The sequence below is a fragment of the Mastigoproctus giganteus genome, chromosome 11, assembly GCF_048544385.1.
Source record: "Mastigoproctus giganteus isolate SK-2022 chromosome 11, ASM4854438v1, whole genome shotgun sequence".
Taxonomy (NCBI): domain Eukaryota; kingdom Metazoa; phylum Arthropoda; class Arachnida; order Uropygi; family Thelyphonidae; genus Mastigoproctus; species Mastigoproctus giganteus.
In genome coordinates this window covers 6,362,241-6,379,811 of record NC_143585.1, presented here as the reverse complement: position 1 = coordinate 6,379,811, position 17,571 = coordinate 6,362,241, and the positions used below count along the sequence as shown (strand labels likewise).

At 38.1% G+C, this 17,571-nt stretch overlaps 1 protein-coding gene across 1 annotated transcript in view; it reads right to left on the bottom strand.

Annotated features, from left to right (window-relative positions):
* Positions 1-5,972: 5,972 nt before the first annotated feature.
* LOC150077667 (MFS-type transporter SLC18B1-like) overlaps positions 5,973-17,571 on the bottom strand; it is a 227,083-nt gene continuing 215,484 nt past the window's right edge. The window contains exons 11-12 of the mRNA XM_090385198.1: positions 6,928-7,021; positions 5,973-6,053 (exon numbers count right to left, since the gene is read on the bottom strand). Of these exons, the coding sequence (XP_090241324.1) occupies positions 5,973-6,053; positions 6,928-7,021 (175 nt within the window). The remainder of the gene's footprint in view (positions 6,054-6,927; positions 7,022-17,571) is intronic.

Genomic DNA, 17,571 nt, shown 5'->3' with positions numbered 1-17,571 from the left:
AGACAACTTCTTGGATGATATGGATGGGTGAACTGTGGTTTTTTTTTTTTTTTTTTTTTTTTGGCTGATGCTATATACGTTTTCTTCCTTGCATCATTTGCCATTACTACCACTACTATTCTATGTAGGAACATTATACAGCATCAGCCATATGCTTTTAAACTCAATTTAGAATAATCTATGAAGAGTCACCACTCTTGAGGGTGACATTGTAGTCACTACTAAATGAGTCCATTAAACCATTGATGTCAGTGCAGGCAAGATTATTTTCCATTTTAAAAACTGGGTTAAATTGTTTTGGTGACACCAGTATAAAGACACTTTTGATGTGGAGACATCAACAGTGTAAAGTGTACTCTCCAACAGTGTAAAGACACTGTTGGAGGGTAGCCTGTGCGGATGTACATTTTTGCCGCTCCTGGAACAGAGAAGTTTTTTCTGATTTATTTTCTGTTTTATTAGCTTAAATTGGCATATTAACTTATTTTCTAGAGTAGCTTTATATTCCTATTTATGATACTTAGATTAAAGTAACTTAGATTGAGATTTTGTAGGTATTACTTAGTATCGGAAAGGGTATCAAATCCACGTGTTTACAGTTCGTAAATAGCCGCCATTGTTACGCGATACAAAATATCTCGAAATAGATAGCATAAGCTTAATATATATAGTATAGTACATAATATTGTCAATTAATCAGATAATTAATCTTGTTGAACTTCACTGTCAATTAAATTGTACTTTTAACTATACATATAACGACTTGGGTTACGTAACATAAATAATTAGTAAAAAATAAATAATTAATACTTAACTTGATACGGAAGTTATATAAAGGGATTTCGTAGATAACACTCGATACTGAAACATAAATATAGCGTTATAACTGTGTTGGGATATAAGTTTAGAGTTTTAATTTTGTACTGAAATTGAAATTTTATTGAAATTAAATCGAAATCACGACTCAGGCCAGAGCAGCAAAGCAAAAGGGTCAAGCTAATGGGAGTGCTGTGGCTCAGGGGAGAACTGAGGGGGGCAGTTACCCTCTGAATCACAGCCTATTAAAATGCACTACTTGCTTGATGTTTGTGGAGCAGTCGGGTACGGGACATGATACTGCCATGGGGGATGTCTTTGTGTGTGCGCGATGCAAGGAGTGTAAGGAAATCAGGCGACAACTCAGCATTGTTATGGGCCTATATGAGAGCTTGAAGGACAGGGTGGATGCCCTCAAAGGATTAAAAGTGAGGGGCCCATCAAGCTCTCAGCTGCCCACACCAATGCCAGAGCTTGCATTTGGTCATCACGCAACACAGCGGCAGCCCCCAAGGCAGAATGCACTGGTCCCAAAGGAACTAGTAGTTGTTGGTAACTCTATTGTCAGGGAAACGGGAAACATGCTTTGTAAAAAGGATAGGTGGAACAGGACCAGGGTATGTCTGCCAGGGGCAAAGGTTGATGAGTTGTAGAGAGAGCGGATATCATCTTTTAAGGGCACAAAAGGTGATATAGTTGTACACGTTGGCACTAATGATATTAAGAGTAGGAGACCAGCGGAATTACTTAACAAGTATAGGTCACTGTTGAAAAAAAGACATGAATTAGGGTTGAATTTGAAAGTGTCTGCAATTCTGCCCAGACACGATAGGAGGGAGTATATGATGAGAGCCCTGTCGATCAATTCGGCCCTGGAAAGATTGTGCAAGGCTCAAGGGGTAGAATTTTTTTCAGCCTGGTCTGTACTTGTTAACAGGAGAGACTGCTTCTACAGGGATGGGATACACTTAAATAGAAAGAGTGCAAGAATGTTTGCTGATGCTATCGAGGCAGTGTTAGGTGGGTCGGAAAACTGCTAGATTAGGGTAGCTAAGAAAAAGAACAGGGGCATGTATACTTGCGTATACACCAATGCTAGGAGTTTAGTAAATAAATTTGATGAATTTGAGGTATTGCTGAAAACATCAAAGGCAGATATTGTGGGGATTTCAGAGACGTGGTGTCACACAGATATAAGGAATGCAGAACTGGAATCTGGGGAGTACAATGTCTACAGAAAGGATAGACAGGATAGGAAGGGAGGAGGGGTTATGCTATTAGTTAAGAAATACATAAAATCCAAGGAAGTGAAGCCAGTCGACATTGCTGGACAGTGCAGTGTCGAGTCAGTTTGGTGTGACATAAGCATTGGGAGATCAAAATTGAGAGTAGGAGTGTGCTATAGGCCTAATGACTCTGATGAGTATAATAAGAAACTGTACAGGGAAATAGAGTGGGCCAGTAAATCAGAGAGTCTTATAATGGGGGATTTTAATTTCCCAGATATTGACTGGAATTTGGGGGCTGGTCACTCACACACTAGCAAGGCTTTTGTGGATTTATTGGATGATTGTTTACTACATCAGCATGTTAGGGAGGCAACTAGAGGGAGTAATACTCTTGATTTGATTATCAGTAGTGATTCTTCATTAAGAATCTGCAGGTAAATGAACCACTAGGTGGCAGTGATCACAGTGTGCTGAAGTGGGATTTACTCAAAGAGGTAACTACCATTAGGGGTAAAGGGAAGGGTTATTGCTTTCGTAAAGGCGACTACGATGGACTGAGACAGTATTTAAATTCTATACAGTGGGACCAACTGATGATGTTACCAACAGCAAATGCAAAATGGAAAGCATTCAAAGAACTTATCCTGGAAGCTACTAGGCTTTACATACCAACTAAGAAATATTGTTCAAGGTTTAGGCCTAAGTGGATGTCAGATGAACTGATGAGGCATATGGCAGAAAAGAAACATACATGGGATACATACAAATTAACACATGACACAGAAGCCTATGATAGATACAAGTTGATCTGTAACAAAGTTACAAAGGAGGTTAGGCAGGCGAAGGCAGATTACGAGAAATCTTTGGCAAGGGATGCAAAGAAAAACAGCAAAGAGTTCTTTACTTATGTAAACTCTAGAAGGAAGGGGATGAATCAGATTGGTCCACTTGATATTGATGGGTCAACTGTTGATGATCCTGCTCAGGTAGCTAACAAACTGAATGAATATTTTGCATCGACATTCACACATGAGGAGTTATTCAGCGAGGGGAATGCCAGAGGTGTATTCAACTCTGGCAGTAAGCTAGAGAATCTTGTAATAACTGAGAGTAAAGTGGAGGAGAAATTGTTGAAGATAAATACAAGAAAGGCACCTGGGGTGGATGGGATCTATCCAGTTATATTAAAGGAGGCAGCAAAGGAAGTAAGCAAACCCTTAGCCATAATTATGAGAGCTTCCTTGGACTCAGCGGAAGTACCCATGGACTGGAAATGTGCAAACGTGACCCCAATTCACAAAGGAGGATCAAAGGGCGACACAAGTAATTATAGACCTGTTAGTTTAACTTCTGTTCCTGGAAAATTGATGGAGGCACTGGTTAAAGAAGCACTGCAGGATCATCTAGACAAGACTTCAGTTATAGCTCAGACACAGCATGGTTTTGTTAAGGGGAAGTCTTGCCTGACCAATTTGATTGGATACTATGATGCAGTCACAAAAGAACTGGATGCAGGGAATAACTTTGATATTATATACTTGGATCTTAGAAAGGCTTTTGATACTGTTGCACATGGAAGACTGCTGTACAAATTGGAGCAGTGTGGCATTGGAGGCAAATTGCTGCTATGGATAAAGGGGTTGTTGAGGGGGAGAAGATAGAGAGTGGTAATCAATGGACACTGCTCATCGTGGACTAATGTTATTAGTGGAGTCCCTCAGGGTTCAGTATTGGGTCCATTATTGTTTTCTGTATTTGTAAATGATATTGATGATGGTATATCAAGCTTAATGTCCAAGTTTGCAGACGATACGAAGGTTGGCAGGGTTGTCAAGGACACTACTGACACTATGCTACTGCAACAGGATCTGGAAAGGTTGAGCGGATGGGCTGAGAGGTGGCAAATGAAGTTTAACATTGACAAATGAAAAATACTACATATGGGAAACAGCAACCCCAGAGCAACGTATCAACTCTGTGGTACTACACTGACAGTGGTAGAGAATGAAAGGGACCTGGGGGTGGTTGTGCAGGCAGATATGAAGTTTTCTGAGCAGTGCAGATGGGCTGCAAGAGTAGCTCATGGTGTATTGTCGATGATATATAGGAATTTTTCTAGCAGGGATAAGGACGTGATTATTCCCTTGTATAAGGCAATGGTCAGGCCACACCTAGAGTACTGTCTACAGGCCTGGAGGCCTCATTTCAAGAAGGATGTAGAGCTGCTGGAACGAGTACAGAGAAGAGCAACAAGATTAGTGAATGGAACAAAGGGGTGCTCTTACGAAGAAAGGCTTAAGTTTTGCGAATTACAGTGTCTGGAGACTAGGCACCAGCGAGGTGATCTGATAGAGGTGTACAAAGCCTTGAATAGTTTGAGCATGCTCAATGCTGATGGGATTCTTCCTCTTGCTCAGAATAATCACCTGAGAGGGCATAAGTTCAAATTGAGGAAAGACAGATGTAGGATAGACGTGCGGAAATTTGCCTTTAGCCAGCGAGTGGTTGGTTGGTGGAACAGACTTCCATCCCTTGTCGTGGAAGTTGATAGCCTAAATAAGTTTAAGGCTCAGTTGGACAGGTATTTCAAACGAACAGAGGGGTGAAGTGGAAGTGGTTATTTTTTATTTATTTATTTATTTTTTTTTTTTTGGCTGATGCTGCATAAGCTTGCTTTCTTGCATCAAATGCGCCTCTACTAATGTGCTAATGTGGAGATTTCCGGTGATTTATCTCAGCCATCATCTGACTGTTCATCAGATTCTAAAACACATTCAGCTGGTGACTCACAAATGGGAAGTCCCTCTCCATGGGGTACTGGCCAAACAGCAGATGGTATATTCAGATAGCTTAAGGTCTACTTTTTCTTCTTGAAAATCCTGGCTGAAAAGTTGGTACCATACAAAAATAACACTCCGTTATGTGATCTGAAGACTCTTTCCTATCACAGGAACAGCGAAAGGCATTGAGCAGCCAACTGAATATCTTCAGCTGGCTACTCAAATATGAGGTCTCCAACTTTGGAGCCAAAATTATAGTTGTATGCTTTTTTTTTTATTATTATTATTATTGGAGTAATGGCATGCTACTGTGATGCAAATGTCACTCCACCGCAAATGGAACAAAAAGTTATCTGCACTATTTACACACTTAAACGGCATGCTAAATTTTAAGTCTTTGTTCAGTTGAAAACAAGTGTAGTACAGACAGATGTCTGGCTCACACTGACTGACGTGGCTAGGCACGAAATAGTGCAACCCGGTACCAATGGCTGCAGTGTTGCTACATAAACTGTATGTCAAGGCCAAATATACTCAAACATCAAGCAAAAATTTACTGAAATTGGCATGTATAGTATCATCAAAACTAGAGCTAATAATCCATTTTAACTGTCATATTCATATTTAGCACATTAATATAAGTCGAAATTGATTAAATTTATTACCAAAACATTTTAGTTGTTGCCCAGTATTATTAACGGCCATTACTCTTCATGGACTAGTGGAGTCCGTCAGTATTCAGTGAGGTCCTATTACCATTTTCATTAATTATGAATAATATTCAAGAAGGTATATCAAATTTAATGTTTAAGTTTACTGATGATACAAAAGTTGGCTAAGGAGTTAATAACAGGAAGCAGGATATGCTATTGCAACAACACAGAAAGAAATTAGATTGATGTGCTGAGCAGTGGCAAATGAGGTTTAACACTGATAAATGCAAGGTAACAGTAATCCCAGAATAACATACCATTTGGGTGATATCACACTCAAGGTAATGAAGAAAGAAAAGGTCTTAGGGATAACTGTGCAGTCTGACATAAAATTCTCTGAGCAGTTCATATATGCTGCTAGGACAGGCTGGGATTCTCTCATAACATACAGGAATTTCCCCAGCAGGATAAAAGAAAGAGGTATAAGGTGATGGTTAGGCCACATTTTGAGTACTACATACAGGCATGGAAACTTTCGGTTCCATAAATTGCAATGTTGTCTGGAAATTAGGAACCTGTGAGGAGACAAGATTGAAGTGCTTAAAGCCTTAAATGGATTGAGCAAACTAAATGCTGATGGCATCCTTATTCTTTCTTGGATGATGCACATAAAGGGACATAAATTTAAATTGAAAAAAGATCATTGCAGGATAGATATGCAAAATTTTGCCTTCAAGCAGAGAGTAACTGAATGTTGGAACAACTTCCATTTGGTGTTGTGGAAGTGGGTAGTTTGAATAAATTTAAGGAATACTATGATTTTTAGCATTTCTCACCAACCATTGAAGTAAAAACGAAAACTAAAATCTTAAAAAGCTTTATATTTAAATTTACAATAAATTTACAGTAGATCAAACAAAACAAAATAAGTGTGATTATACAAATAAAATGTTACTGATAATAAAATACTGAATTAAGATAGGATAAAACAAATGTAGTTTACAGTGAATCTACAAATAAAATGATAATAAAATACTGAATTAAAATGCAATAAAATATACTAGATTAAAAGCGCTAAAATAACTGAAGCTTTCAAAGGCTTCTGCCTTCTTCCTCAACAGTGCACTCAGAAGTGCACTGTTGTTTGATCTACTGTAAATTTATTGTAAATTTAAATATAAAGCTTTTGAAGATTTTAGTTTTCGTTTTTACTTCAATGGTTGGTGAGAAACACTAAAAATCATAGTATGAATATACCCAACCCCAAAGGCCTATTTGAAGAAATTTAAGGAATGATTGAAGATTTTATAAGAAGGAATGGACAAATGATGTGGGCAAATTTTTTTTTTTAATTAATACTTTCTTGCATCATTTCCCTTTACTAATAACTTAAATCCAGAAAACAACTATTTTAAATGGTTGTTATACACAATTATTAAAATTACTTACCACAGAAATTTCAAAACTCATCATAACCAGTGTTGCATGTCTGTAACCTGCATGTTCTGTAAGATATCCACCAAACGCAGAACCTATAAATCCTCTAAAACAAAATAAGAATTAACTTCAGACCTTTTAGATGGAGCAGTTCATATATTTATAATATAAATAGGAAAAGAATTATGAATTATTCCTGGATGAAAAATCTTATTAAATTTTAAGGAATTAAAAACTCTGTATCAAAAGCTATGTATTTTTATGCACATGAATGCAAAATGGGATGATCTGTGTGAGTTCTATTCTTTCTTCCTACTTTGGTTGAATAAATGTTTTCAATCTTCTAAATCCCATTGTTTCTTTAGTTCAAATTGTGTCAGTATGTAAAGTTGAGCGTCATTAAAACAGCTATAGCAAATTAATCCAGGCATGCGGCATAATTAATAAATAGTTTTTAGGTGAGCTGTAAACTATTTACCTTGTTGAAATTCTGGTGATCCAATGCAGTGAATTAAAAATCATTTTGTACTGTTACATATGTGCACATTCATTTTCGCATTGTTCACTGCTGGCATATTCACTATGCAGGCAGTGAGAATGTCCAATGAAACAGAGTGAACAATGTGAGCACACAGCAGTGTTCAATGATAAGTTGTGTTTATGGAACACAACTTATGGTGTTCCGTAAACACAATCATCTCTCTGGCCATGCAGCACTGGCAACAGGTGACTGCACCTGTTGCCAGTGATGCATGGCCAGACAGATGATAGCATTCTATAAGAGTTAAGTCAGAGTAATGTTTAAAACAGAAACAGTAATGCTAATTCTATGTTATAAATTCATATTTTCAAGGTTATAATATTGATAAATGAGTTTTAAGTTAAGAAAGGTTAAAATGCAAGGCATTTTTTTGGAAATATTTAGTTACTCATTGAAAGGAATGTAAACAGATAATTTTATCCAGTTGGAAGAAAATGAAATAACAGCTGTTGTGAGTTTAAATAGAAGAGTAAAAGACTATTGAGCTGAACTTAGGAAGCATCTGAACCACAAAATAAATACAGTAAATCTATTAATGCTTTTAACAGAGTTATGGGTAAGGCAAAGTGGTATTCTGCTGCTATAGCATTAGCATTAGTAGAGGCATTTTATGCAAGAAAGCAAGCTTATGCAGCATCAGCCAAAAAAAAAAAAAATAAATAAAAAATAAATAAAAAATAACCACTTCCACTTCACCCCTCTGTTCATCCGAAAAACCTGTCCAGCTGAGCCTTAAACTTATTTAGGCTATCAACTTCCACGACAAGGGATGGAAGTCTATTCCACCAACCAACCACCCGCTGGCTAAAGGCAAATTTCCTCACGTCAATCCTACATCTGTCTTTTCTCAATTTGAATTTATGCCCTCTCAGGTGATTATTCTGAGCAAAAGGAAGAATCCCATCAGCATTGAGCATGCTCAAACCATTCAAGGCTTTATACACCTCTATCAGATCACCTCGCTGGTGCCTAGTCCCCAGACACTGTAATTTGCAAAATTTAAGCCTTTCTTCGTAAGAGCACCCCTTTGTTCCATTCACTAATCTTGTTGCCCTTCTCTATGCTCGTTCCAGCATCTCTACATCCTTCTTGAAATGAGGCCTCCAGACCTGTATACAGTACTCTAGGTGTGGCCTGACCATTGCCTTATACAAGGGAATAATCACCTCCTTATCCCGAGGGCACCTCCGTAGCCAGGTGGGAAGGAGCAGTAGTGCGTAGCACACGCTTCTTGATTAGACCGGTGTTCGAGCCCATCACCACCAAATACGAAAGATGCGGAAAGGTCAGGGAATGACCACCGCATATCCTGGAGCAATATGGCCTTAGTTGCTAATGCTCCTAAAAACAAATAACAATAACAAACCTCCTTATCCCTGCTAGAAAAATTCCTATATATCATCGACAATACACCATGAGCTACTCTTGCAGCCCGTCTGCACTGCTCAGAAAACTTCATATCTGCCTGCACAACCACCCCCAGGTCCCTTTCATTCTCTACCACTCTCAGTGTAGTACCACAGAGTTGATACGTTGCTCTGAGGTTGCTGTTTCCCATATGTAGTACTTTACATTTGTCAATGTTAAACTTCATTTGCCACCTCTCAGCCCATCTGCTCAACCTTTCCAGATCCTGTTGCAGTAGAATAGTGTCAGTAGTGTCCTTGACAACCCTGCCAACCTTCGTATCATCTGCAAACTTGGACATTAAGCTTGATATACCATCATCAATATCATTTATAAATACAGAAAACAATAATGGACCCAATACTGAACCCTGAGGGACTCCACTAATAACATTAGTCCACGATGAGCAGTGTCCATTGATTACCACTCTCTGTCTTCTCCCCCCTCAACCACCCCTTTTATCCATAGCAGCAATTTGCCTCCAATGCCACACTGCTCCAATTTGTGCAGTAGTCTTCCATGTGCAACAGTATCAAAAGCCTTTCTAAGATCCAAGTATATAATATCAAAGTTATTCCCTGCATCCAGTTCTTTTGTGACTGCATCATAGTATCCAATCAAATTGGTCAGGCAAGACTTCCCCTTAACAAAACCATGCTGTGTCTGAGCTATAACTGAAGTCTTGTCTAGATGATCCTGCAGTGCTTCTTTAACCAGTGCCTCCATTAATTTTCCAGAAACAGAAGTTAAACTAACAGGTCTATAATTACTTGTGTCGCCCTTTGATCCTCCTTTGTGAATTGGGGTTCACACTTGCACATCTCCAGTCCATGGGTACTTCCCCTGAGTCCAAGGAAGCTCTCATAATTATGGCTAAGGGTTTGCTTACTTCCTTTGCTGCCTCCTTTAATATAACTGGATAGATCCCATCCACCCCAGGTGCCTTTCTTGTATTTATCTTCAACAATTTCTCCTCCTCTTTACTCTCAGTTATTACAAGATTCTCGAGCTTACTGCCAGAGTTGGATACACCTCTGGCATTCCCCTCGCTGAATAACTCCTCATGTGTGAATGTTGATGCAAAATATTCATTCAGTTTGTTAGCTACCTGAGCAGAATCATCAACAGTTGACCCATCGATATCAAGTGGACCAATCTGATTCATCCCCTTCCTTCTAGAGTTTACATAAGTAAAGAACTCTTTGCTGTTTTTCTTTGCATCCCTTGCCAAAGATTTCTCGTAATCTGCCTTTGCCTGCCTAACCTCCTTTGTAACTTGGTTACAGATCAACTTGTATCTATCATAGGCTTCTGTGTCAAGTGTTAATTTGTATGTATCCCATGCATTTTTCTTCTCTGCCATATGTCTCATTAGTTCATCTGACATCCATTTAGGCCTAAACCTTGAACAATATTTCTTAGTTGGTATGTAAAGCCTAGTAGCTTCCAAGATAAGTTCTTTGAATGCTTCCCATTTTGAATTTGCTGTTGGTAACATCATCAGTTGGTCAACATGATTCCCAGTTTCAGTCTGAATGATACTGTCTAGGATGTTATTTAGTTATTATTGTTGGTCACTATTCTGTAGAAAACTCCCCAGGGGTTATTGTTTCCAGTAGTTCCCACAAGTCCTCCAGCATTCCCTTTTCTTGTCTCTTATGAGGGCTGTATACTGATTCCTGAGAGTTCTATATCTTTCAGTGTATCCACCTCATTTTGTGGTCAAGATGTTCTGGCTCTTTGAAAATGTCTCCTCGCCTGGTGTACCCTGCTTCTGAGTATAGTCAGTTCGGGGCACCACCAGGGAACTGTCTGCTTCCTCGGTTTTTACTGTGGAATAGACAGGGTTGCCGTTTTTGTTAAAATGTTTGTCATAGTCAGTGTTTGCTCGTCCGGGCTACAGTTGCCTGATCTAGGCCACTCATTTTCCTGTTTTTGCAGCTCAGCTGCTGTATGTTCTGCAAAAATCTGCCAGTTTGCCTTTTTAAGGTTATTCCTTTTGATATCCAATAGGGAGTGTTGGGTTTTTTGTAATTGCCTGTTTAGTTTGAAGGAAATGGCTCTGTGATCTGATGTGGTCCAGGCTGGCTGGACACACTGGTCTGTGATTTTATAAGCTATTGAATTGGTGGCAAGAGTAACATCAATGTCACTCTCCCACATGGTACTGCTAAAAGTTGGGAGGTTATTTGGTTGGTTTAGCACTTGAAAGAGTGAGGTGGCTATATAGTCTGAAAGTATCTGGCCATTGTGTGTGCCTGCTCTGTCTTCCGTATGGCTATGCCATAAGGCTGACTGGCAATTGACATCAGCACACACTATGATATTTGCAGTAGGTAGTAAGTTTGTGACTACTTGTAGGTATTCAATGTTTGGGATTTATATCTTCCCCTGGTCTGGAATATAGTGAAATAATGTAAAACTGTCCTACAGCACTGGTGATATGGGCACACACTCCCACTGGGGAGCAGAGGTGACCCATCTTTGTGACTGTTAGGTCAGTATTTTTAACTACTATTGCTGTAGAAGGGACACTTGAGGTGTATTCTATTATTTTATAGCCTCTTGGGTATCCTTGAACCCTACCCATATGTGTGTAGGACTCTTGGAGTACCAAGATATCTATATTTTCTTCCAATTTGAGTTTGATCTGATCTACAATGGCTCTTGCTCTTTGAGCATTCAATTGGACAAGATTTAGAGCCCTAGTCACATTTATGTTTTCAGTCTGACCCATAGTTGGTCCTAGATTGTATAAATTTTACTGTTTTTTTATAACAGGTGCATTTATCAACCCTGATACTATGTGCATAGTCAGTCAGCCGTGCTGCTTTACAGGTAGAACATTTTGGCTGCTGATTTTTATTTTGGCAGTTCTTGTAATCGTGGCCAGTGACTGCACAGTGGCCACAGATGGGAATTCTGTCTGCAGTCTCTGGCAGTATGGCCATATTTATGACAGTTAAAGCACCGCTGTACAGGAAAGAATTCCTGAATTTATGGCTGGTCCAGCCAGCATAGACTCTTTGCTGTCCTTGTAGGTTTTTCCAAATTCTGGGTGACACTTCCACAATGACGTTGAATTGCCCATTTCTTTTGTTTTTTGTCCCTCTTTTTAGAAGAAATTCTTTGGCAAACTCATCCAGTTCCATTATATTAATAAACTTTCCAGAGTTGTCTCAAGGATGTCAAATATAATAATGTTGGGGTTTCTGCCCCTTGGCTTTTCTGTTTGCGGTCCCAGTTTTACTACCTCTGGGTTGGTTTCAATCTTTTTAACATCCTTCTTATTTGTTAATTCAATTGAAACTCCATTATCTTTTATTTTTCTCATGTTATTCACCTTTATTTCTTTCAAATGAGGTTTTAATTTTGTCATGACAGTATCTCTGACTGCCTCACTCGATTTGTATGTAGAGTCAGGCTTAGCCTTTATAATGATTGTTTGTTTCTTTTGCCTTTGGTATTTCCTTAGTCTTATTGTTGGTTTGTTTAGTTTGTGATGAATCTGCTTTGGTGGCCCTTGCTACTTAGGCATAAGTCAAAGTATTTATTTTTTTATAATTATTCTTCTCTTCAGTCACCGTTTATACTTTTGCTTTCAATACTTTGTTTTCTGTATTAAGTTCAACCACTCTATGTTCCAAAACAGACCAGCAGTTCACTATCTGCAATCTTGTTGCAGATGTAATCCTATTTGTCTGTTTATAAAGAAACTCTTCTAGGAACAGTTTCATTTCTTTAATTTGTCTTATGGGATCCTCTATTTGATTTATACGCTGAAATTTCCTCTCCTCCTCTGTTTTTGTTACCTGTGGTTCTAAATTACCATTCTCCTTTTGATCTGTATTTTCTACCTGGTTTTTGCCTTTTCTAGCCTGTTTTACACTAAAGTGGCATGATTCTAAGTCTTCGTTTGTGATTTCTTCATTGTTTAGTGCCTCTATCCCACAATCAGGCAGGTCCTTCAAGTTAGGATCGCGATCGATATTTTTTGATTTTTCAGTTTTTTCCCCGTGAGTTTTGGTCTTTGCCAGTCATTCTGCTGTTATTATAACGTTTCTTATATCCAGGGGAGTAATTTAAGGTATATTTTATCATCGTGGGCCTATTAAAACCCAAGATGCAACGTTTTCCAGTTTTGGCGGGAAAACAGTCACAACAAAGAAAGGTACTCTTATATGCAAGAATATGATTAATCTAGGTGAAATTTACATTTTCCCTCACAATTAACATGTATCCAGCTAATTTGATTGACAAATTTATCCCAATTTTACTGCACTGTTGTAGTACAGTAAAATTATCCCAATTTTACTGTACTACACTGACAGTGGTAGAGAATGAAAAGGACCTGGGGGTAATTGTGCAGGCAGATATGAAGTTCTCTGAGCAGTGCAGAAGGGCTGCAAGAGTAGCTCATGGTGTCTTGTCAATGATATACAGGAATTTTTCTAGCAGGAATAAGGAGGTGATTATTCCCTTGTATAAGGCAATGGTCAGGCCACACCTTGAGTACTGTATACAGGTCTGGAGGCCTCATTTTAAGAAGGATGCAGAGCTGTTGGAACGAGTACAGAGAAGGGCAACAAGATTAGTGAATGGAACAAAGGGTTGCTCTTTCGAAGAAAGGCTTAAGTTTTGCAAATTACAGTGTCTGGAGACTAGGCACTGGCAAGGTGATCTGATAGAGGTGTATAAAGACTTGAATGGTTTGAGCATGCTCAATGCCGATGGGATTTTTCCTCTTGCTCAGAATAATCACCTGAGAGGGCATAAATTCAGATTGAGGAAAGACAGATGTAGGATAGATGTGCAGAAATTTGCCTTTAGCCAGCAGATAGTTGGTTGGTGGAACAGACTTCCATCCCTTGTTGTGGAAGTTGATAGCCTAAATAAATTTAAGGCTCAGCTGGACATTCGAACGAACCAAGGGGTGAAATGGAAGTGTTTTTTTGTATTTTTTGGCTGATGCTGCATAAGCTCGCTTTCTTGCATCATATGCCTCTACTAATGCTAATGCTAATAACCAGCGTAACTAGAACTATAAAGCTACTTATAAAGTACAACATAAAATAACAATTAGGTAAATAAAATGGAAACACTTATCGCTTTTTTGGAGCCTGTAATTCACAGCTGTAATTTTTAAAGAGAGTCAGCATCCTGTCCTCTGGTACTGACTAAGAGAATAAGTGACAGCTGTACTAGGAAATCTTTCAAGAAAAGGAAAGCAATTGAGTTGGATTAGAAAATTAAAATAATAAGGATGTATGAAAATAGCCAAACATCAACAAGTAGCATGCGGAATTCAGATTTGTCAGTGGCAACGGTGAACACAATAAAGGGAAAAGACAGAATATGAGAAGCGGTGAAGTGATCAGCACCAATGAAGAATACCATAATAACCAAGGCTACGAAATACATATCACTTTTTACAGTACAATAACATGCGTTTTTTCTTCCTTTTATGTTTTTTCTTATGTGCCACTCTGGCTACTTCACCGCTGTCCCCAGATAAAGTTTTTAATTGAACTAATTAAAAATACATAACTATTTTTCTTCATTCTTCTGAGAATATTATGTGGTTTTTGTAATTTTGGCATATCGTATTTTAGCATATAATAGCAATATTTTATTAGTTATTCCCAAGTTAAAACTCGACTTACGTAATAAGTCCTAGAACATATTTTACTTACTTACTATCAGTTTATTAACACAAGGTTCACCCCCTGTACAGCAAGTGTTCCCGACATACATATCTCTTATGTATGTCGGGAACTTACTGTATTTTTGGATTAACCGGGAAATCGAGTAACCAGGAATTTTTTTTTTTTACCATCTATCCTGGAAAATCAAGAGTCTACTGTATATTGAAACTAAAAAGAAACTAAAGTTGCTAATGAACTTTGTAATATGGTGTCATCTCTATTATTTCTATTCATGTTGTCATTTAATACTAACCTGACAAAGTCAAATGAGTCTAGACATTGAAAACCTGTGATGCACTGTGAACCCTCAGAGCTGCATACAGAACAGTTTGTACTCTTTAGTTAAAAGGAAAAGAAATACTCTCACAGCAATTTATTAATCTGAGGAGATGCAGTCTACAATTAAGAACTTAGGGTTTATGTTTATCTTACTATTAAACTGTTTTTACTAACTGATATACTCAAATCTTCCGATAAGTGAACTGAACTTTGAATATTTAATGAAGTGCTTGTTTGTTGATTGTACCTTGCTGCAGTGGTTATTTAACACATCTGTATGATGATTCTTGGTAATAGTTTTTGTTAATCACAAAAGATACTAGGATAAGAAAAATCATTCTTGTAGGGATAAATAACTTTATTCTGCATTCCACCCTCAAATCTCATTCTTTATCTAAACCTTGGTTGTTCCAATAACTATGCTAAGGCTATTCAGGATAAGAATGTAGTATATTGCAGTTGGATTGAATCCAAATCTCTTCATTTTTTGCCTATACTAAAGCTAACAACAATTTTAAAAACAGTTATGAATCAATCCAAACTTGATTTTGAACAGGCTACAAACAGAAACCTTGCTTCTTGTCAAAACTACTGAGCACAATTTATGTCCATTTATATTCCCACCTCTGCTACAACTTTATTTTATTTCATCCTCAGCTAAAGATAAAACAAACATACTAACCTCGTACTCTTGTATTAACAATTTTGGTAAACCACCACCTCTACCATATCCACTCAGTGACTCCTGTAGTCTTCCAACAAAAGGATGTTAAAAAAATTCTGAACAATCTTGATGCTAAGAAAGCTCCACATAATCTCAAAACCTGTGCTCCGGAGCTTGCTCCTGTTCTATGTTGTCTTTTTATTCCATTGGTGCATTTAATGGTACCTTCTGTTTAGAAATTTGTGTACATCCACCAATTCCTAATATGCGTGACTATCCCTCCCTTCCAATCATTGCTCCTTGCACTTAATTCTACATTTCTCAAAGTAATGGAGAAATCCATCAACCACTAACTCAAACTATCAGAAAACCTTCCATCAGATCAATGATGGCCAATATGGACTCCATCAGTGTTGATCCACTGCTGATATATTGGTTGATGTTGCTCATCGTTGGACAAATTCAATAGAAACATTTGACGAAACTCAAGCAGTTACTTTTGGTATTTCTAAGGGTTCAATAGGGTTGGGCATGAAGTTCTTCTAAATATGCTCCCATCTTATGGATTGCAACCTGTTTTTACAATTATTATTATTATTTCGTATGGCAAAATGAGGATACATTTGCAGAAAACAATATTAAAAAAATATAAATAAATTACAATAAGCCTAAAAACAATATTTACAGAGTCAATTGTAGATAACATTTTGGTAAATTAAAATGTAATGTCCAGTTTATTCAGCCAATTAATAGCATCATCAGTAGCACTGTGTAAATCTTGGATGGGTCCTTCAAATCAAATCTCCTCTTTGGGCACTCCGTGATGACATGCTGGATAGTCTGAGTCACATTGTCACAGTCACAGAATGGGTTTTCAGTTTTTCCCCACTTGTGCAACCAGAACTTGCATCTTCCATGACTTGTTCGGATTCTATTCAGGGATGTCCATTCCTTTCTTGGTAAGTTGAAACCAGGTACAGCTCTGCATGGATCATTGATGACTAAACTCAGGTGGTCGGGGTTTGAAGTGGCCCATTCTTCACGCCAGGTCTGATCAGCATTAAAATGTGACTTAATAAGTTTCTCACCTGGCTTCCGGGGTTTGCAGTCCTGATGTATAGGCAATTAAGGATTTCTGTGACATTTTTGCCATTTTTTTCAGCAAAGCTGTTTCTCTTCTTATATGAGGGGGATGGATGTTACATAATACTGGTAACCATTTTAAAGGTGTCGATTTAATGGTGCCTGATATTGTCCTCATTGGGTCATTCAATTGGGTGTCAACTTTTACAATGTGTGTGCTGTTAAGCCATACAGGACGGCAGTATTCTGCAACTCGATAGACTAAGGCAAGGGCTGATGTTTATAGCACCATTGCGTTTGCTCCCCAGCCTGTTCCACTGGGTCTGGATGTGCAATTGTTTTCACAATTGCACATCCAGACTCTCTGACTACTCACTGTAATGATGACAGATGGCTCTGTCTTCTAATTTCTCCACTAATGTTGTAGAAAAGAATTCAACTTTGTTCCCCAAAGTTGAGTTCTTTTCCCACTCTTTTCCTCTTATATATTAAGGCCTTCTTCCACTGACTGGAAATCCTATCCATAATTTTGTCAACAATAGCATATTACATCCCACTTTTTTTCCATTTGAGAAACCTTGCCAACAACGGCCTGAACTTTTCAAATAACCACCATCAATTCCTTAAATGTTGATTTCCAGGTAGTTCTCAAATGGGGTGGACCAATCATAGTTAACTTCAATCCTGTCTTATTTCCCAAAAACATGTTTACTGCTCTTATGCTCACCTTCAATGACATTCAGACAAGATCTCATATTTCTATCTAACCTCTCAGACAATTTTTAAACTCTAAACAGTGGTATCAACTGACAATGTTACCAACAGCAAATTCTAAATGAGAAGCATTCAAGGAATTAAACTTGGAAGCTCCTAGGCTCATCATACCAACTAAGAAATACTCTTCACGGTTTTGGCTAAATGGATGTTGATGAACTAATGAGACTCATGGCAGAAAAGAAAATGCATGGGATGCATAT